General features: G+C 39.8%; 3 protein-coding genes across 7 annotated transcripts; 1 reads left to right on the top strand and 2 right to left on the bottom strand.

Annotated features, from left to right (window-relative positions):
• Window positions 1-334: 334 nt before the first annotated feature.
• On the bottom strand, window positions 335-6,294 carry nprl2 (NPR2 like, GATOR1 complex subunit). The gene is made up of 11 exons (XM_038696864.1): window positions 6,035-6,294; window positions 4,395-4,486; window positions 4,093-4,261; window positions 3,874-3,982; window positions 2,591-2,724; window positions 2,213-2,310; window positions 1,900-1,936; window positions 1,383-1,476; window positions 1,184-1,301; window positions 942-1,084; window positions 335-857 (listed from the first exon to the last, which is right to left on the bottom strand). Exons 1-11 carry the CDS (start codon window positions 6,104-6,106, stop codon window positions 790-792), a joined length of 1,134 nt encoding a protein of 377 aa, XP_038552792.1. The 5' UTR covers window positions 6,107-6,294; the 3' UTR covers window positions 335-789.
• Window positions 6,295-8,050: 1,756 nt separating this feature from the next.
• hemk1 (HemK methyltransferase family member 1) lies at window positions 8,051-16,977 on the top strand. 3 transcript variants are annotated; one of them, XM_038696754.1, is made up of 11 exons: window positions 8,051-8,305; window positions 9,903-10,076; window positions 10,172-10,263; window positions 10,354-10,447; window positions 10,545-10,682; window positions 12,600-12,664; window positions 12,759-12,808; window positions 12,896-13,001; window positions 13,966-14,076; window positions 14,358-14,468; window positions 14,717-16,977. In XM_038696754.1, the coding sequence occupies exons 1-11, from the start codon at window positions 8,258-8,260 to the stop codon at window positions 14,778-14,780; spliced, it is 1,053 nt and encodes a 350-aa protein (XP_038552682.1). In that variant the 5' UTR covers window positions 8,051-8,257; the 3' UTR covers window positions 14,781-16,977. The 3 variants fall into 3 exon arrangements, with proteins under 3 accessions (XP_038552682.1, XP_038552683.1, XP_038552684.1); XM_038696755.1 differs by having other exon boundaries at window positions 8,052-8,305; window positions 13,981-14,076; XM_038696756.1 differs by lacking the exon at window positions 8,051-8,305 and adding an exon at window positions 9,669-9,692.
• Window positions 14,917-17,903, bottom strand: LOC119886190 (cytokine-inducible SH2-containing protein-like). 3 transcript variants are annotated; one of them, XM_038696758.1, is made up of 3 exons: window positions 17,755-17,903; window positions 16,522-16,685; window positions 14,917-16,354 (listed from the first exon to the last, which is right to left on the bottom strand). In XM_038696758.1, the coding sequence occupies exons 1-3, from the start codon at window positions 17,790-17,792 to the stop codon at window positions 15,858-15,860; spliced, it is 699 nt and encodes a 232-aa protein (XP_038552686.1). In that variant the 5' UTR covers window positions 17,793-17,903; the 3' UTR covers window positions 14,917-15,857. The 3 variants fall into 3 exon arrangements, with proteins under 3 accessions (XP_038552686.1, XP_038552687.1, XP_038552685.1); XM_038696759.1 differs by lacking the exon at window positions 17,755-17,903 and adding an exon at window positions 17,230-17,740; XM_038696757.1 differs by lacking the exon at window positions 17,755-17,903 and having other exon boundaries at window positions 16,522-16,776.
• Between the last annotated feature and the right edge of the window lie 1,983 nt (window positions 17,904-19,886).

Below are 19,886 nucleotides of genomic sequence, written 5' to 3'. Positions count from 1 at the left end.
ATTAACTGCACCTGTTTGAACTTGTTACCAGTATAAGAGACACCTGTCCACACACTCAAACAGACTTCAACCTCTCCACAATGGCTAAGACCAGAGAGCTGTGTAAGGACATCAGGGATATAATTGTAGACCTGCACAAGGCTGGGATGGGCTACAGGACAATAGGCAGCGTAGTATCAAATACTTGTTCCCCCCACTGTATAACAATGTATCATTTTATGAGCTCATCATATATTTGTATATAGTATTTTAAACTATAACTGTAAGTATAGCAGTCAAATGTAGTGGTGTAAAGGTACATTTTCCTAAATTGAAGTCAATCATATACACAAAGCAAGCTACATACCATAAATTTATACAGTACAGTAGTAAAGCAACAATTTTGAAAATGTTGACAATGTCTGTTATTGTAGTTTCAAAGTTAGATGAGACCTTCTGTAACTGCTTGTTTTTATGGCTAAATGAATGATTATATATAAAATTCTGTTTTAAAACAGTGAATAAAGCACTGGAGTACAGGGATGCAAAAAAACAAAGTATCACGCTGTGGTAAAACCTCTTGTTAATCAGATTATTTTTGTACAATATTAATAAATATCACCTTCCTCACTTGACCTTAACAGAACTCTAGGTCAATTATTAATGAAGAGAAATAAAAAACTAATATGAAGATTACAAAATACAACTTCACGTTTCACTGTTATTCCTCTCACTAAAGGCATCTTTGGTTGAGGCACGTCTGAATCTTTCGGTCTGACGGCTGTTGCTCTGTTTTCAGTTCATGTCACATCACTTCCAGCACACCACGATGTTGGGATCATTTTCCAAACGTTCGTCCAGCTCCTGGTAACTGATCCCTGTAAAGTAATGACATCGTAAGCTCACTTGTTTGCTACCATTAGGTATTAGTTGTGCTAAACAGAGAGAGCTTTAAAACCTGCCTGTTTTGCAGCAGATTTCATCATAACTATGACAACCCGTATAGAGTCGAGGCGGCCTGCTCCTCTCATCGCGGATCACCTTCACCGGATATTTCTGCAGCCGTCGGATAAGAGACTTCATCAGTCCAAACTGGATCAGCCTCCTGAAAGCAAACGCATGACATGACACGTGTGTAAATAAATGTCACTGACTTTTCAAGAGTCAAATCTTTTCAGTAACCAATACGGTGACAGCTGCTCACCTCTCATCAACCCTTTGAAGCTGCTGCGAGTAGCGAGAACAAAGGTCTCGGACGGTGGTTCCTGGAGTCAGACCACAGTACAGCTGGAACACATCTCTCAGACTGGCTCGCTTCTGACCTGACAGACAATACAACAACGCTATCACAAAAGAAAAGAAAAAAGCAACACTCTTGTTCAACAGTCGCAACCCTTATTTACCTTGCTTGGTGACGTAGTTAAGGCACTCCTCCTGAATGGACTTGTCGTCGATGAGGCTCTGGACTTTGGGGGTGGTGCAATACACATTTGAATACTGGAGGGAGGTAAAAAGGAGCAGGATGATCACCAAACTAAACAGACCTTCAAATAGTTCAGAGAATTAGGGCCACTGCTAGGGAAAAGTAGTAATACCACAAGATAAAAAGTAACGTTCTTAGAATAAAGTCGTCATATTTGAGAAAAATAAAATCACAATATTCTGAGATTTTAATACTTTCACTTGAATAGGTAAGAACAGTCTGTCAGCTCTGACGTGTCAGGAAAGATGTGGATGACCTGAGCAATAAGGACTTTTTGTCTTGCATAATTAAGACTTTAGTTTCTTGTAATATTTTAACTTTATTTTGACTCGAAATCACAGTGGCCCTAATATTCTATCAAAGACAGCACCAACACGCCATTGATGCACCACTGCAATGAAATAAGTCCAATGTGTTGAGTGAGATTAGTTTTGTACCTGATAAATTGACACCAAGGTCACAACACCATAGTATCTGAGGAGGAAAAGGAGAATTTAAGTCTCTCTCTTTTGGAAATAAAATTCTTAACTAACACACACACACACGCGCGCTGAGTCGCATAATTTCAATTAAAAATTAATTTAATAAAATTCAGCTTCCCTGAGAAGCAAATGCACATCAGCTCTGAGAAACAGGGTCGTGGCTTATCCTGACGTGTTCATCAACCTACGCCGGTGTCTAAGTTTACTGTACACAGAAAACAGTAGATTTGAGGTGTGTGTTGCGCTTTACTCCCTGAAATGGACTCACAGCAGATTCTGCACAGCAATGCGAACAAGATTCAGCTCTACGTCGGCTTCAGCAGAGATTTTTTGGATGTGTCTAAATCCATCAATATAGGGCAGGATCTGCAGTAAACAATATACAGTATAACGTTATTGGCTTGCACTGGGCTCCAGGACGTAAATAGCTGGATTAATGAGATCTATATACACAAATTGCTATGTACCAGAATCTGTTCATTAATAACAAGTAATTGTACCAATAAATGGCACCTTCTCCTCCACCAACCCCTCCTTTCCATCCATAAAATAGCTGATTACAGGCCATTAATCACTTTAATGTCGTGCTTCTTAGAATTGTGGAACATGTTTTATCACAATGTCCCTTTATGGCCATGAGGCCTACCTGTTGAGTGGTGAGATCCCACTGAGATTTGACAAAATGGTCTTTGCCAGTGAAGACAGCCACATCGTACTCCTGAACAATTGGCGGGTCCTTTCGGAGCTGGATCAGCTTCAGGTGTATTGTGTTAGACTGGTCTAAAAACAGACACAGGACAGAAAAGAGAGACTATATTTAAAGCAAAAAAAACAATTGTTGCCACCATGCCAAAATTTGCTTTTTCAAATGCCAAACCATGAACTTTAGTATATTACCCACCCAGCCACAGCCTGTTCACCCTGCTGCCTTCTGGGAAGAGATATAGAAGCTATATAGAGATATCATGCCAATAAAGCTAATTTGTGTTGAATTGAAGTTTCAGCTGCAGCACCACTAGACTGCAGAGCAGCTTTTTACCCCAAGCTATCAGGCTTTTAAACTCAAATTCATCCTCAGCACTGCTCCATTGATCATTGAATATTGTTTACTTCTGTTTACCATTTTTATAATTGCTTCTGTATTAATGTATATTGTCTACTATGTAGCAGAAGGGAGTTATAAAACTTAATCATATAACCTGTTATATTGTGACAATAAATGTACCTACCTACCTGAAAGAGTAAACCACAGTTAGAAGTCACCACTGTGCTTTTGTGCAAAAAAAATTGAAAATAGGTTCAAGCATTGGTTAATAGTTTGCATCTCAGTATCAATTTGACTTTTTTTATTTCCTTCATTCCTTCTAATCAGTTTTAGAAAAGGGTCTAAGTAGTTTGTTAAGATACCACACCTTGAACATGTTTGAGCCTGTTCAGATAGATCATAATTAAACAATAGAGAACAGCATATTGTACATTACATTTTCATAAAGGAAATTTGAGTTTGAAAGTTGTGTTTAAAAATAGCTAGAATAAGAACAAGTATCACAAAACTTAAGTAAAGCAGCCCTTCTCCGAATGTTCTCTGGTGTTCCTAGAGAACATGTTTTACAAAAAGTGTTTCCTCTCTTTGAAGCACAGACTTTACACAACTGCTTGCACAGCGGTGTCCTTATTTATCCGTAGTGAAACCAATGTATCACTAAATTAAATTTTAACTGCTTTCAGCGTTACGTAAACAATACCTTCAAAGCTAGTCAGAACACAACGAGCAGAAAAGTTTAACACCTTTGTCACACGCTAAATCAGGGCTGTTTCCGGTCTCACACAAACACGCACAAAATTTGTATTTCACCACCACCTTCAGCAAGACACAGATGGTATTCTGCCACAGATGAAATTGGAATATGTTTATTAAAAATACATCACCAATGGGTAAAGTGCAGGCTCCTGTGGCATTAAGGTCTTCCAACAAGGTTGACATGATGGGTAAAAGTTTCTGCTTGCTCTCCTCGTTAGATATAAAGCCACTCTCCAGCTGCAACACAATGAGGCAAAACGATTTAAGGTCTTATTACTAAAAAACTATACAAATATGAAAGCAGTCGAATGTGACAAGTACAGAAGTGAAAATAAACTATTCACTACCTCCAGAGTTGTAAGGTACCCAGACAGCTTCTTGACAATCGGCTCGAGAGCGCACGTGTTGGTCTGGGCATCACAAACGAGGCCAAGGTTAAACAGGAGGGCATTGCGGCTGTACTTTTTGTGTTCAATGCACACAGGACACCCAATTAACTTTTTTCCCATGGCAGTGCTAAAAAAAATAAATTTAAAAAAGCGCGCAACTTACCATTAACATATAAACATAAACAGAAGTCTCAAGGTGAATAAAAACCAATGAATTATGGCAAAGAGAGAGAAGAGGAGTGTTAGATTAGATAGCTTACACTGTTATTAATTTGTTTTGCAGTTCTGGCTTGGTGATAATATAAACCTGAACTGTGTCAAAGAGCTCCCGTGATATATATTCCTCTGGGACCTGTGAGGAGAGGACATAGGGCACAGTGTATGACAAAATACATCCTGTGATGAACACTAAGAAGATTATGTACTGTTCACTTCCAAGGTCATGTATAGGAGGGATTAATGCATGTCGAGTTTTAATTCCATTATACACTGAACGAAATAAGACGCAACACTTTTGTTTTTGCCACCATTCATGATGAGCTGAACTCAAAGATCTAAGACTTTCTCTATGAACACTAAAGGCCTATTTCTCTCAAATATTGTTCACAAATCTGTGTAAGTGAGCACTTCTCCTTGGCAGAGATAATCCATCCACCTCACAGGTGTGGCATATCAAGATGCTGATCAGACAGCTTGGGTATTAGACAGGTGTGCCTCAGGCTGGCCACAATAAAAGGCAATTCGGAAATGTGCAGTTTCACTGTATTGGGGGGTCCGGAAACCAGTTAGTATCTGGTGTGACCACTATTTGCCTCACGCAGTGCAACACATCTCCTTCACATACATGCAGATGAGCTTCCCTGAGATGGTTCCTGATAGTTTGTGCAGAAATTCTTTGGTTATGCAAACCAATTGTTGCAACAGCTGTCTGGGTGGCTGGTCTCAGACAATCTTGGAGGTGAAGATACTGGATGTGGAGGTCCTGAGCTGGTGTGGTTTCACATGGTCTGCGGTTGTGAGGCCGGTTGGATGTGCTAATTCAAATTCTCTGAAACACCTTTTGGAGACGGTTTATGGTAAAGAAATGAAGACTCAATTCATGGGCAACAGCTCTGGTGGACATTCCTGCAGTCAGCATGCCAGTTGCACGCTCCCTTGAAACTTGCGACATCTGTGGCATTGTGCTGTGTGATGGAACTGCACATTTGAGGCCTTTTATTGTAGCCAGCTTGAGGCACACCTGTGCAATACCCAAGCTGTCTGATCAGCATCTTGATATGCCTAACCTGTGAGGTGGATTGATTATCTCGGCAAAGGAGAAGTGCCCACTAACACAGATTGCCAGATTTGAGAGAAATAGGCCTCTTGTGTACATGGAGAAAGTCTCTCTACTGCTTGTGTTTTAGCGTTACAATGCTTGTTTACCAAGAATGTGAGCAGTTACAGCACCTGAAAACATTCAAATACTAAACATGATCCAAGCCCATGCTTTTATTTACAGCATTAAACTCCAAAATACCTCATCTTGATGGGAAGAAATGGGGTCTGATAATGACTGCAATATACACTCACTGGCCACTTTATTAGATACACCTTGCTGAATTGCTGCCATGTGATTGGCAGATTATTTGCGTTAAAAAGCATTTGAACAGGTGTACTTGTGAAGTGGCCAGTGGGGGTTTTCAGCTATAACGTAAAGAAATAAACATGACATTAACACAATTCCCAATTTAACATGAAAACCACTTACATGATTAAGTTACTATCATAATAAAGATAATCATGCAGGCAGGGGCCCCCACCCTCTTGTTATAGACCATTATGGTCTATAACAAGAGCATCATATGGTCTATGATGCTAAAGCCCACACCAAATAACGTTATATCATATGCACACTTACCTGGTAAGTTATCTTTGGACCCAGTGTGGGGTGAAACTCGCTGAAGAATATGCACCCTATGCGTTCAGCCATCTTAAAGTTCTGTCAGTGCAGCTACCAAACTGTTTTTAAGCAGCTGATGCTAACTGCTAGCTCCCAGTTTTACCGTTGAAAGGCAAGATAGTAACCTCCCGTGAACCTATATTCAGCAGGTCTAACGCCCGAACACCAACTCAAAACATAAATCGCCTCCACCTGCCCATTCTTCTTCTTCTGCTGCTGCTGCTCCTGCAGCTTCTTCTTCTCCTTCTTCATGGTCGTTGACAAACAACGTTATGGTGCATTACCGCCCCCAACTGGACTGGAGTGTGGATTGGGAATACTGATAAATAAATAAATAATCATTATAACATATAACACTGATAATAAAATAAATAAGGAAAAAGCTTGTTTTATTTATCAAGATCGTTATCGTGAAATATTGAAACAAACAATCAATAAATATTCTCCCTAGCACTTCATTGTAAAAGATCACAAAGCTAAACTTTATTTCTGTAAGTTTCAGTGCCAGTTCTCTTCTCTCAGCAACATATTTTGGAAAGTAAATCATAACATGTTCCAAGGTTTCTTCCTGATCACAAAATTCACATCTTCCTGTATTGTGTTTTCCTGTTTTAAACAATGCACTGATTAATCCTGACCTAAACGTAGCCGTGTTTCCTCTCCTCCTCCTCCGGGTTCTCTGATCATCATAGCAAGGGTGCAGAAATTAGGAACGTCCTTACCAATATCCAGCGACTACTGAATTGAGCCTAGTAATAATTGTGTTTATAATAAATATAACCACTGTTGCCCGTCAGCGTCCAGTCAATGTAGGCTATTTGGTACATAAACTGTTGAGTGTCTTGTTCTCTACTACATGTCCAATGCTTTTTTAAGTTCTCTACTACAGGTCCAATGCTTTTTTAAGTTCTCTACTACAGGTCCAATGCTTTTTTAAGTTCCGAAAGATTATATCCTCCCTCCTTTCATGACTCACTGTGATTTGGTCCGCTGCTTACCTTTTTCAGGCCATCTCCCTCTGGGAGATGTTTTTATTATCCCCTCCAACAGTGACATGAAACATTTCTTTGAATTCTGTATAAACACCTCCCTGTTTTCTCTTCTTCCCACTGCTTTTACCACCTGTTTTACTAAAAGGTCAATGTGCTTAGTTTTTGTGGCTTCTTTTGCACATTTGTCTGATCTCTTTTTTAAATCCCTATATGTGCAGGTATCCATACAAATGTAATTTTTAGTCCCAACAGTTGAATTCTATAGTGTTTGCTGTATCTCTATTAAAAAAATCTCTCTGCTGTCTGAATGTGCCTCGAGCTGATTTATGACGTGCTGAAATCAGAGCATTTTATTGCTCTACATGGCAGGTCTCATACTCAACCCATTGTAATGCTAAAACATTTGCATTATCTTGTTTGCTGCTATAGAATTATTATTTCTCCCATTTCCACTTTTAATGCTGATGTTCATCAACATCTTGATTAATATCAACTCTTGCATTTCCTTGTCACTAATCTGCTAAAATGTTTCCCAGTTAGCGCTGGGACTGGGAAATGCGCAAATAACGGACGTCGTAAATACGTAAAAGTAATACGTAATAAGTAAATAGTGTTGAGGATGTGTGCTTTTTTAATAAACAACATATTAATAATACCAAATGTGCTGTTGTAACTTCGTTTTCACATCTTTGGTGCGTCTGCAGAACATTAAAACGTGGCTTTTAGATCGTTTGTGGTTGATACATTAGCTAGCTGTTGCACATACATTACCATCAGCTGATCACACGACTTACATGATCTCAGTTATCTCAGCGTAAATACATTTTAAAACTTGGCTGTTTTCAGTGATAATCATCACTTTGTTCGTGTTTTTCAGGTGACGCAACCACAAAGGTTCATATATTCGACAGCGCCTAAAGGCAACACTGTTCAGCAGCGTCCGTGCTGCGCAGTGTGTGCCGCATTTGGAGACGTTTTGCGTCACGTCAAGAGGTTTGATGCGCCATGTGCAGGAAATACTATCAACAATGTCAAGTAGCGTGCCACCCTACTGTAGAAAATGTTGTTTAATGTTTATATAAGAAGAAACAAGAGACATAGAAACTGCAGGCTACTTATAGAACAACCGACCGTAGGTGTAACGTTACACACGCTGTCTGTTGGAATAGTGATGTAGTTCAGATTAATCATGTGGAGAAGATCTCTGCGTGTGGGCTACAGATGCTTTGGACCAAAGGTAACTAACTGGTCAAATTGTTTAGTTGCTTTTTTGATTGCTTGTAGGCCTGTGTAGATTATTTGTAGCAGTTAGACAACTGGAGAGCACATACAAACAGTGATCATGTTTTATTTACTTAGTGAGCCATGTATTGGTTGTTGTGCATTTACATTTGAGTGGATCAAAGAACTTTATCAATAAATTGTCTCACTGAATATATGGTTATGGCAGTGGCAGCACAATTTCTGATAATTTCTGAACAAAAGCTAGGATTGAATTTCACCTTCAGAAGGGACACACAAATTACCACACCCCACTGAATCCCCCACTTCATCACCAAGATCGTGACCTTGATAAAAATGGCTTGGCAGTTTGGTAAAGTGAAAAACCGAAAGAGGGGCACATGTGTTTGAACAAAGTGGGGCAGCCAATTATTGTTCCCCTTTTACTAATGAGGCGGTGTATCAGAAAATACACCTGCAGGGCTGCAGCTAACACTTATATTCATTATTTATTAATATACAAATCATTTTATTAATGTTATAAAACAAACAACAAAAGAAAAAAGTCAAAATATTTAAAGATTTGTGTTTGTTTTCCTGGCATTGACGAAATCCATGTACATACAGTACACAGAGGGCATATTATTAGAAACACCTTTCACTATCAAGCCGTGGTGTACTGGATTGCTTTAGAATGTGTAGGTACAGTATCTCACAAATGAGTACACCCCTCATATTTTTGTAAATATTTGATTATATCTTTACATGTGACAACGCTAAAGCAATGACACAACAAGAACCTGCCCTGTTGAGCCGCTGGATGGTCTTGGCCACCGTGCTGCAGCTCAGTTTCAGGGTCTTGGCAATCTTCTTATAGCCTAGGCCATCTTTATGTAGAGTAACCATTCTTTTTTTCAGATCCTCAGAGAGTTATTTGCCATGAGGTGCCTTGTTGAATTTCCAGTGACCAGTATGAGGGAGTGTGAGAGCGAAAACACCAAAATTTAACACACCTGCTTCCCATTCACACCTGAGACCTTGTAACTCTAACGAGTCACATGACACAGGGGAGGAAAAATGGCTAATTGGGCCCAATTTGGACATTTTCACTTAGGTGTGTGCTCACTTTTGTTGCCAGCGGTTTAGATATTAATGGCTGTGTGATGTGTTATTTTGAGGGGACAGCAAATTTACACTGTTATGTAAGCTGTATACTCATTACATTACATTGTAGCAAAGTGTAATTTCTTCATTGTAGTGTCATGAAAAGATATAATCAAATATTTACAAAATTGTGAGGGTTGTACTCACTTTTGTGAGATACTATATATCTAGTAATCTCACATAACTCAGATTACTTGACCGTCCATTGTGCCGTGACATGGAGGAAAGAGATGATTGAGGTGATGGAAACTGGTGAATTGCTGTTGAGACATGTATCTTGAGAGTATGTCAATCGGTGAGGTCTGAAATGAAATTGGATTTCAAATTTGCTACCTTAGTGATGGCGAATTGCCAATTGTAGACATCACAGTTGTTAAACCACAGTGGGAGTGCACTTCAGTTGTAGATTTGTCGTCATTTAGAAACTCACTTAAATCAAATGCTTTTAGGGAACTTGGGGCTCCCATTCAGTGCGTACATGCAGTGCTCCAGCCTTACCTGCAGGCAGGATCACAGCACTTCAGGCATTGGACTTGTGGAAGAGAAACTTTGTGGAGAATGGTGTAACGGAGCCTGACCACTCTAGCCGCTACATCATTGCTTATCTGCTGGGGGCGAAAACTGTGAGTGGCTCATATTGTCTGACATATTGTCTGAATAACCGCCTTGACATTTAACAGCATCCCTTCCTGTTCATTTATGCTTTTTCTTTATCCAGATTGAAAGTCTTGAGGAGGGGAAGTTAACAGAGTTTCTCAGCCAAGAAAAAACAGAGCAGATGTGGAAACTCTGCACCAGACGCCTCTCCAGGTATAAGGTTTCTACACACACCTCCTGTATAAATATGTATCCAGATGTTTCTTTACTAATAATACCCATAAACGTATGTGTTTTGTGTAGAATGCCTGTGCAGTATGTGATTGAGGAGTGGGACTTCAGAGATCTGACGCTGAAGATGAGACCTCCTGTGTTCATACCAAGACCTGAAACCGAGGTTGGACAGGAGGAAACCAGGCCACAAATACTGTACAGTGAAACCTCAGTGATCCGTTACACACAACCAGAGCAGTGTTTTCTCTGTGTTTGTGCAGGAGTTGGTTGAACTTGTGCTCACTGATCTGAAAAGGAAGCCCGGGACTGGAGTAGGTGCAGACGCCCAGTATACCTGCTTAGAAGTGGGATGTGGCTCTGGTGCCATTTCTCTTAGTCTGCTGAAGAGTCTGCCTCAGGTGAGGTTTGTGTTTATTGTAGGAAATGGCTGTATAGCCACTTCCACCACTTTGATTCAGGCTGAAATTTCTCAATAGCTATTGGATGGATTACCGTGAAATTTGGTGCAGACATTCAAGGTCCACAAATGCCCTATCTTAATGAGTTTGGTGTTCCTGACTTTTTATTTAGCAACACCATGAGGTTGACATTTGTGGCTTTGAGTGAAATATCTCAACAAGTAATGGATTCATTAGCATGAAATTTGGCACCGACATTCATGTTCCCGTCAGGATGACTTGAAATAAATTTTCATTTAGCACCAAATACTTACAAAATTTAAGACATTCCCATTAGCCTAAGCTGTACCTTGTGTTTAGTTACAGTTAGCATGCTAACAAGCTAAGACAGAAAATATGACACTTGCTAATTATAAGCGTGTTAGCATTGCCATTATGAGCATTTCACAATGCTGACATTAAGAGTACTCCACCAATGCAGCATTGCACTCCTATAACATTGTCGGGATGTCATCTCTTTGTGGCCCAGATTTGGCAAAAAGGTCCACGTGAACTGCTTAGCATTTCGTTATCAACGCTAAAAGTCACTGTGACCTCACAAAACACTTCTCAAAATGACCTTGACAAACAAAATTTTGTCCATAACGCAAGAATGAATTATGATTATACATTTTTTAAAAGTTAATCTTAACTTAAACATCAAAATGACCTAGAAAAACAACCTTTTTGTTCAGTATTCAGCACCATAACTCACAGGAACAGGAGGGGAGATTGTGGCAGATTTCACAGCTGGTCGGACACTGAAGAGCTGACACTTTTGATGCAAAGGTCAAAGATAATTGTGACCTCAAAACAGGTTTTTAGGTTCTTAAATAGATTTAAGAATTAACTGGGCGATTCCAGATTTCACATTCAAGTTGACTGGGACGACACAATGAGGAAACAGTAACCACACAGAACGGGCTTTCCTCCATCTCATTCATTCATTTCGGAGAAAACAAAAGCACCACATGCTGTGATGCTATATGAGAATTCCTCTCTCTACACGTGTACCTGTTTAGCCAATACATCTATGATAATCCTTCTTTAATCAGTTCAGTAATTTATATACACTGTCATCATACATAATGCATCATCAATATAGTGATACCTTCCATTTAGTCTCAGTCACTTTATACTTTTCATTCAATTCCTTCTACGTATTCACTACATGGATTATATGAGTCTGGACAGACCTGGATGTAAACTGCAACTTGAGTGAGACCTATAACTGCGGGGCAGTAATTCTAGTTTATTCCATGCATTGTTCTTCCTTTATAAAACCTGGTGCCTACATTACCCACAATGCAACATGACAACCAATAGCTTGGTTTGGAAATTCAGGTTAGTAAATGCAAAAGGTGCAGTGATTAGTAAATTTACTGATCAGTAGGTTGAGAGAGAATGTATTTATTACAATTATGATCAAGTACAATACCAAACACTGGCTGGTCTCATTTAAAAAAAATGTGAGTAGTTTGTCAGTTTCCTATCCTTATAAGTTGAATATATTTGGTGTTTAGGCTCCTAATCAGGATAATTGTAAATTACTAAATGTAATTTTCAGACATCACTATGAGTTTTGGCAACAGGTGAGGCTAATAAAAGAGCTTCGTAGTAGACTACGCTATTATCTTTTCATGGCAGAGCACGGCACGTATTGTCAGCCCCGCTTTTTACTATCCTGTCATAAGATTAGCTATGTCTGCTTATTTTTATGTCTCCAGTGTAAACAGATTGTAAAGTTGTAAAAATGTCGTAACTTTCTCACGCAGGCAAATACAGGAAGATAGACAAATGGATTTTCTCCCATTAGGTAGGTGTATCCAAACAGTAAACAACAGTTTTTAATTGCTGTGTTTGTTTCTTTGTCATTAGCTTAAAGCCATCGCTGTGGATCAAAGCCAGAATGCAGTGGATTTAACAAGAGAGAATGCGTTTAGGTAATTGTCCCATAGCACATAAAAACAAGTTGTAAATGTCCTTACTGATTGTTATTGTGACACATAAAGTCTGATAAAGGATTTTTCTTTGAAGGTTGGGGCTTCAGGACAGATTACAGATTTATCAAATTGATGTAATGAGAGGTAGGTGAAAGCAGTTCATTGCAGTCATTAAATATCATGTAAAAAAAACACACTGCTTATAAAAAAAAAGTTTTTGCGTTTTGTCAGATGCAGAAACTGTGTTGAGCCTCTGTAGCCCCGTTTCAGCTTTGGTCAGTAACCCTCCCTACCTGTTCTCAGAGGATATGACGTCACTGGAACCTGAAATCTTCAGGTGACTAAAACACATTGAGCCACTCTCAATTTATATTTTATTTAATACCCCTCTAATTAGCATTTCTAAGCATTATAAACACTTAATAAATGGCAATAATACATTGTAATAAACTATAATGCAGTTTAAATGTTTAATGGATTTGTCAACAATTACACCATAACTGGTGTATAAACAGTTATATTGATAGTACTGTTTTAAATGGATAATGATGTAATGGTACACTTCAAAATGTAGGAAGACGATTCATCCAATATGATTATAATATGTCATCAAGCATTCATTAACTGTTTATATACCTGTTATTCATACTTAAATGATAAAGAGTTATTAAGAAAAACATTATATTGATAAACACTACAGGGTAGCTGCATTTATTCTCCATGAGAGGATTAAGCTACTACCTTATTTTATTTTGGATAACAAACAACATATTCCCAAGATGTAAGTTAATCAATATTAATGTTTCATTTACAGGTAAAGGCTATGGAGGGAAAGTAAATTTAGTTTTAGCCAAGGCTAGCCATGGCTATCTCACTAGCTATCTTTTAGCTATGTTTTGTAGAAACTGCAAATTTAACATACTATTTTCTTTTACATTATCATTTTTTATGGCATAAGGACATTTTACGTGCTAAAACCTTCATATTCTGTTTTTGACTAAATACATAGTTACTGGCTGTGTAGACATTATAGTGTGTTAAACTGTGCTGTAAATAATTTAGTTACTAAATTATAAACGGGGGGTTTCAGATGATGATGATGATAATAACAATAATAATAATAATAATTTTAGAGTACTTGACAAAAATTGTACCTGTGTACTAAAGCATGTTAAAAATAAACAAAGCACCAAACCTTTCAAAATGCATAAAATGAATTTGCATCTGTGCATAAGGTGTTCTTAGAAATGTATTTTCTTGTGATGTGTGACTATAAATGAATGTATTTAAGAGATATATAGCTACTGTATACCCAGGTTTGAAGACCATGCTGCTTTAGATGGAGGGAAAGATGGCCTAAAAGTGATCAGACAGATTTTGAGTCTGGCTCCACAGATTCTATCAAATCATGGGTAAGGAAGCCAGCTGCTCGACACAAGGTATACACACACACACATACAACCCCACCTGGGTTTAATTCCTAACGGCGTCGGCTTGTCACAGGAACAGCATGTTCTGAGAAACACACGTATCGTGTTGCCTCTGTAATGAGTTTAGCTTTTTAAAAGACTTACAGTGAATACAGTTCCAGACGTGTGCCACTGCTCTCATCTCAAGGTTGCTTCTGATAATCCTGTCCTTTCAATAACTAAATTTTGAATGCATGGTGTGCTCTCTTCCTGGTGAATAACAGTCGTGTTTACTTGGAGGTGGACCCCAGACACCCCGTGCTCATTCGACAGTGGGTGGAGGCGAATGTGGCAGAGATGCATTATGTGGAAACACGGCACGACATCACTGGCAGGTCTGTCTGGAGAACCTCTCAGCTTTTATGTTAGTCACCTGGGCATCATTAAAAAATTTTAACCTGCTGTGACTTCATGCTAAAGTTGTATGTGGATCCTTTAGGCCCATTAGTGTCTATTTGATATAAAATAAACGGCTACGCTGACAAAAGCTTAATCTAATTACACAATTAAGCTTAATACACCCTTGATTTGTGGTTCGTTCACATCAGAGTCTGATACACTCCATTTTGTTTTTGTTTCCTAGGCCGCGATTCTGCATCCTTCAGAAAGAGAAGTCAAACAAGCACCACAAGCTGGATCTGTATTGAGAAACTGAGATCCTATTACGCTGGCTTTAGCCCAGGTCGCCTCAAGCTCAGTTCCCCTACCCCCACTGATCCGCCAAGCACGTGCTCTCACTGATTTAATCACCCAAAATTCACAATTTGCATGGGCTAAAATCACTTCATGTAATTGCTCCCCTTTAATTTGGTAACATTTGTGATCACCTCCTGTGCCACATTAAAAGAAAAGGGTGCGAGATGGTACAGAAAACAGGCTCAAAGCTGAAGGTAATTACAGAGGCTTTTCTTGGAACCCTCCCTCTCAGAATCTCACCCTCCTCCCAGGAAGCATTCAGTAGTTCTGTGAATCCGCTGATGAACGGTCCTCCCCTTCGCTTGTCCACTCGCTGACTCAGATGCTGGCTGTATGCATTGTTGAGCAAAAACACACACAATGCTGCCTTTACTTTCTCAAACAATCTGCATCTCTCGCAGACTTATGATTCAAAGGCCACAAAGTCTCTGTGTTTCAAAGGTGATTGAGGGCGAAAATATTTTGTAAGTGTCACAAGAGTAGCCATCATGTGGTGGTTAATAATGATGATGACAGTATTTCTCGTTACCCTGTGAGTAATACTGCCATTTTAAGCAACACAAGAGAAAAAGAATATAAACAAAAGCAAGTTAAACGCCAATTGCTTATTTTAATAGAAAAATGTACACATGTAAAAAGTAGAAAAAATAAAATGGCTTAAAAGGTGTCTCAATGGAATCAGTGGACTTCTTAGGAACAGTATATACATCCAGGACTGATGAGGGAACAATGGATATGGACAATTGCCACATTCAGCATAAAGTTAGTGTAGAGTACAGTAGTGAGCTTTGCTCACAAGATGTCTTTTCTGGGGGTACTTCATCACCCGGTCCTTGACAAATAACTGAATTTGTACAAATAACTGAATTTGTACACATTTCGTCAGCAAAAACACGACCCTGTGTCCAGTACTTTCATGACTGGCCTCTGCACTGCTGCAGCAGCAGTGTCCTTTTCCAGGCACAAAGGACCTGTTTAACAGTTATTATTCTTTTAAAGTCAGCTGAGATTCAGCCTGTTGGTTTGCCTCATACCTTGAAGGGATAGTCCTGTATGTAACGCAGCAGAGGCTTCGGGAGTGGTAGCTGGTCAGGACAGTCAGAGTGTCTGTTAATGATGAGCCTTGTGAGGTGCTGTAAGGAGGGGAGGCCCTGGGGCTTGTACACGGCCCGCTTCAGTTTTAATACCACAGATGTCTCCTCAATTGTCTGCTGAGAGGGTTTTGAAGGGGCCTCCTCCTCCACCTTCCCCTCCACTGCTTTCCTCTCTGGTCCCATGTAGTGTTGCACCAGGCTGGGCACATTGGGGAAGGACGACAGGCTGGGCCGGGCCGGGGAGCTGGAGTCGAGCAAAAACTGGGCACCGCTGTACTGGATCCGTATACTGGTTGGACCGCGTGCTGTCCTGACCGAGAGGGTCAGCATGTACAGAGGGTGGCTGCTGTCACGTACCAGAAAAGCTCCTTCAGATGCCTCTTGAAGTGCAGCATGGGCCTGAGCCGCAGTTACAGCTCCCCAGTACCATCCTACACAAACAGATTCCTAAATGTTAGTCACTGAACAGTCAGTGCTGTACTTTTCTCTGTCCTGTAAGTTCAATTAATGTAATTTAACTAAGTCCCTTACAAACAGTCTGGAACAGTTTTCAAGAATCCTTTTTGTTAGGTTCATTTGTTAGGTAGGCCTACTGTACCTGAATTTTCTAGATAGCAGAAGTTTCTGGCAATTGCCCGCAGGTCCTTTGTGGGGTCCCATAGCGGCGGGGTGCTTTGAAGGCAAGGGGAAGGAGGTACAGTTCCTGCCCGCATACCCCGTGGGGCTTCGGTGGACGGAGCAGGGGGCAGAGGAGCTCTAGGACTGGAAATAAGATGGAAAATATGGTTAAGAAGGCATAAAAAACACAGGGCTTCCATCTTGATGCATAATCTATTATTTGTAGTTAAGTATTTATTGCTATATAATAAGAATAAGACGATGTGAAGTTTTTTTTCTTATTTATAATTTTATAATCATTGTTCTATTTTGTGTTACATCATGTGTTTTGTTGTTTGTCTGTTATTGATGGTAATCTTGGCCAGGACACTATTGAAAAGAACATTTTGATCTCAGACAGGCCTTCCTCGTCAAATAAAGGTTACCTAAATAAAAAGTACCTAATAATTATTACTATTTATGAATTTCTGATGAACATTTTTAGTGTTTATAGCCTAATTAGTGCAACAGGCCATTAATTGCGTTTGGAATTGGTAGACTTTAGTTAGAGACGGTTTTCACACTAACATACATGGTTACATACACTCTTATTTAAAGACACTAATTAAGAGGCTATACTGATTTTACAAATACATTATGTTCTTAACACAAACAGAGAAAACACAGAAACAAAGAAAAGTCGACTCACCCTGGTACACAAAGAATCATGCTATTTCTCGAATCCTCTGGACTAAAAACCCGTCAGTGTTTCTTCAGAAAATAAGACCGAGTCTATAAAGACAAAGAAATAAAAAAAACACCTCTAGGAGAAAGAAAAAGCTTTAACATCGGGTTGATATGAATAAGCTTATTATGCGCGAAATAAAGAGACGAAGAGCTCCGCGGGTCTGGTCCTGTAGTTTGGATGAGAACACCGGATAAAACGCAAAAACAGTAAAACCAGAATTCATTTAAAACGCGTTAAAAATGTCCGTAGCAGCGGGTTTGGAGTGTGCTGTCGCCAGAATGGCATCCAAATGTGTGAAGGACAGCGTCTAAAGGCTTGGCTTTTAAAATTTGCCGTTTCCTCGAAGTCTATTCTGAGAACTCCTCACAGCGCCGGCGGCTCTGACGTCACACCGGCCGCACCAACCGCCGCCGGTTGTTTAGCTTTGCGACAGCTGACGGCTCGGGTGTTGGCAGCGTTTTTCGGGGGTAAAGAGGTTCGTTTTACCGGTTAATTCTCGGGATACCGGAGTGGAGCCCCATCATTTTCTTTTCCGGCCGGTGTTGTGTGGCTCGCCTCCCCTCCGTTGCACCCGGCGGCTCCTGCCTTCGCTGAACCGGCGCTCGCTCCCAGGAATCGCGAGCCAGCTTCTCCCTATCCGCTTTCCAGGAATAATTGCAGGGCTGACTCCGCCCCGCCGGGCGGCCCCGACAGAGCCATCATTCTGGGAATTCACCGCCTCAACATTAAAGATAATAGGAATGCACACAGGCTGTTTCCAGTAATAAAACCTTGCCTAGATTTCCCCCGATCCTGGTGGAAAACACTGCGAGAGCTTTTCTCGGAGGTTTGTCGGAGTAATTAGGCCTAGGCTCGAGAAAGCGAGCTGTTATTGTGACGGTAAACTAAAAAATGTGTTAACACTAGGCTACCGTTAGGCCAGAGGAAATGTCTCACGAATTGTCCTGCTTTCTAACCCAGTCGTTGGATTATGATCAATTTGTTATGTGTTTCCAACTTTGTGTCCGAGGTTGAGGTAGAAACGTTAGACTAATGTAGCATAGAAATTTTATTTCTGCTCATTAATCTCTCGACATTTTTTTCCAATGTAGGCCCAGCTGTCTATATTCCAGCTCAATGGGCTATTTTAATTTAAATGGTTATAATCAGGCCAAATAAGGGCTGTTAGTTGAGTAGGCCCACTAATGATGGATTATCACCATGTTATAGCCTATAGGCTATCTGAGGAACATCTTGTTCAGGGCAAACGTTTGAAAAAATATGTATTCCAACAATAGTCTGAGCCATCCCTCTCACACACACGGGAGATTGGGAACAAAGCAACACGTGAAACTACGCGGTATCATAATCACAGCCATATCCACGAGCGTCTGCTGATCCCGAAGTTGAATCTCAACCTTTTCCAAGAAATCCTGAAATGAGTTTTTTTTTCTAAGAAGTCTTGTGGACTTTATCTATCCCTGCTGGATGCGGTTGAACAAATAGCCTGCGTTTTTCTTTTTAGTTTAGAAAGAAAAAAGAACACCACAGTTATTTTGGTTAAAAATCATTTTATTTTATTAGGCAAATTATAAAAACACAAAGCCACCGATCTCTTTCACTAAACCTGACCAAACTCTGTTTACAACAATCACATGCAGCACATGAAAACAACACCAGGCCTTCTAACACAATGGCAGGATTTCCAAATGAAGGTTGTCTTTATCTAGTTATTCCATTCCTGCCGTGCATAATGTGAAAAGGCAGCTCTGACTCTGGTGACATGAAAGATAATCCATCTGGATGATCTGGTCACTGGAGAGCATTGTAGGAGGCAGGCGGGGAAAATACCAAGAACCTGTAGATGAAAAGTACACCCTGTATGAACCTCCTATAGCTCTGTGTTCCCATTGAGGTATATTCTTTTATACCTGGGCATGATATCCTATTATTCAGTGACTACTTTTGAAAAGATCATTGCACTCATAGCACACTGGTGCAAGTTGGCCAAAAACATCAGGCTCTGCACACCATGGTTAATTGTATCTGTGGAGACTCCAGTGTATTTAAACTAAGCCAACTAATGATTAAATTGCACGTCCCACTAGTACTGTGTCAGCAGGTGTGCTCCATGTGATGTAAGCGTTGGGATTACTCTAATGTCAAACATTTAGAAAAGATCTAATGATTGAATGCTTGGTTTTAAAACATATGCATTGGACCGAAGTGTAATATTATTTCATATTTTTGAATTTTAAAACTCCTTTCTTGAATTTGCGTCACTGCTGTCTTACACTCTGCTGTTACTACAACTAGACGCATAAAAAGGCAGTTTTTTTTTACTGATGTTTGTTCTAACAATGTTGATTTTATATGATTAGTGGGCCAAGTTCCTAAAATCAGCTTTACACAGTTTACCCTCATGGTTTGTTGCTTGTATGGCCTTTATATGTTGTGAGTTCTCCAGGATATGTGTGCTTTTATTCATCTTGATAATAAGTTATAAGTTGCTGTCTGCTTTCTCTGCAAGTACTGCACTTTGGTAGTATAACTTTTGTTTGTAAAAAAACACACTCTCAATTGGTAAAGCAGATACAGAACAGAAAAAGCATATTATTATTGTTCCTATAACAAGTATC

This window comes from Micropterus salmoides, unplaced genomic scaffold (assembly GCF_014851395.1).
Source record: "Micropterus salmoides isolate LMB-PRFRI ecotype aquatic unplaced genomic scaffold, ASM1485139v1 Ms_hic_scaffold_4, whole genome shotgun sequence".
NCBI classification, from domain to species: Eukaryota; Metazoa; Chordata; class Actinopteri; order Centrarchiformes; family Centrarchidae; genus Micropterus; species Micropterus salmoides.
This window is presented reverse-complemented; position numbering and strand designations above follow the sequence as displayed.

Coding starts and splice junctions, on each gene's coding strand:
- nprl2 (XM_038696864.1), bottom strand. CDS start 6,106: ATGGCTGAACGCATAGGGTGCATATTCTTCAGCGAGTTTCACCCCACA. Junction 2,725..3,873: donor AGCCTGCACTTTACCCATTG/GTGATGTATTTT, acceptor GTCTGTTTTTAG/ACCAGTCTAACACAATACAC. Junction 1,085..1,183: donor CTTCAAAGGGTTGATGAGAG/GTGAGCAGCTGT, acceptor GTTTGCTTTCAG/GAGGCTGATCCAGTTTGGAC.
- hemk1 (XM_038696754.1), top strand. CDS start 8,258: ATGTGGAGAAGATCTCTGCGTGTGGGCTACAGATGCTTTGGACCAAAG. Junction 13,002..13,965: donor CTGGAACCTGAAATCTTCAG/GTGACTAAAACA, acceptor AGAGATATATAG/CTACTGTATACCCAGGTTTG. Junction 14,077..14,357: donor CAGATTCTATCAAATCATGG/GTAAGGAAGCCA, acceptor GGTGAATAACAG/TCGTGTTTACTTGGAGGTGG.
- LOC119886190 (XM_038696757.1), bottom strand. CDS start 16,741: ATGGAAGCCCTGTGTTTTTTATGCCTTCTTAACCATATTTTCCATCTT. Junction 16,355..16,521: donor CTGCTATCTAGAAAATTCAG/GTACAGTAGGCC, acceptor CTGTTTGTGTAG/GATGGTACTGGGGAGCTGTA.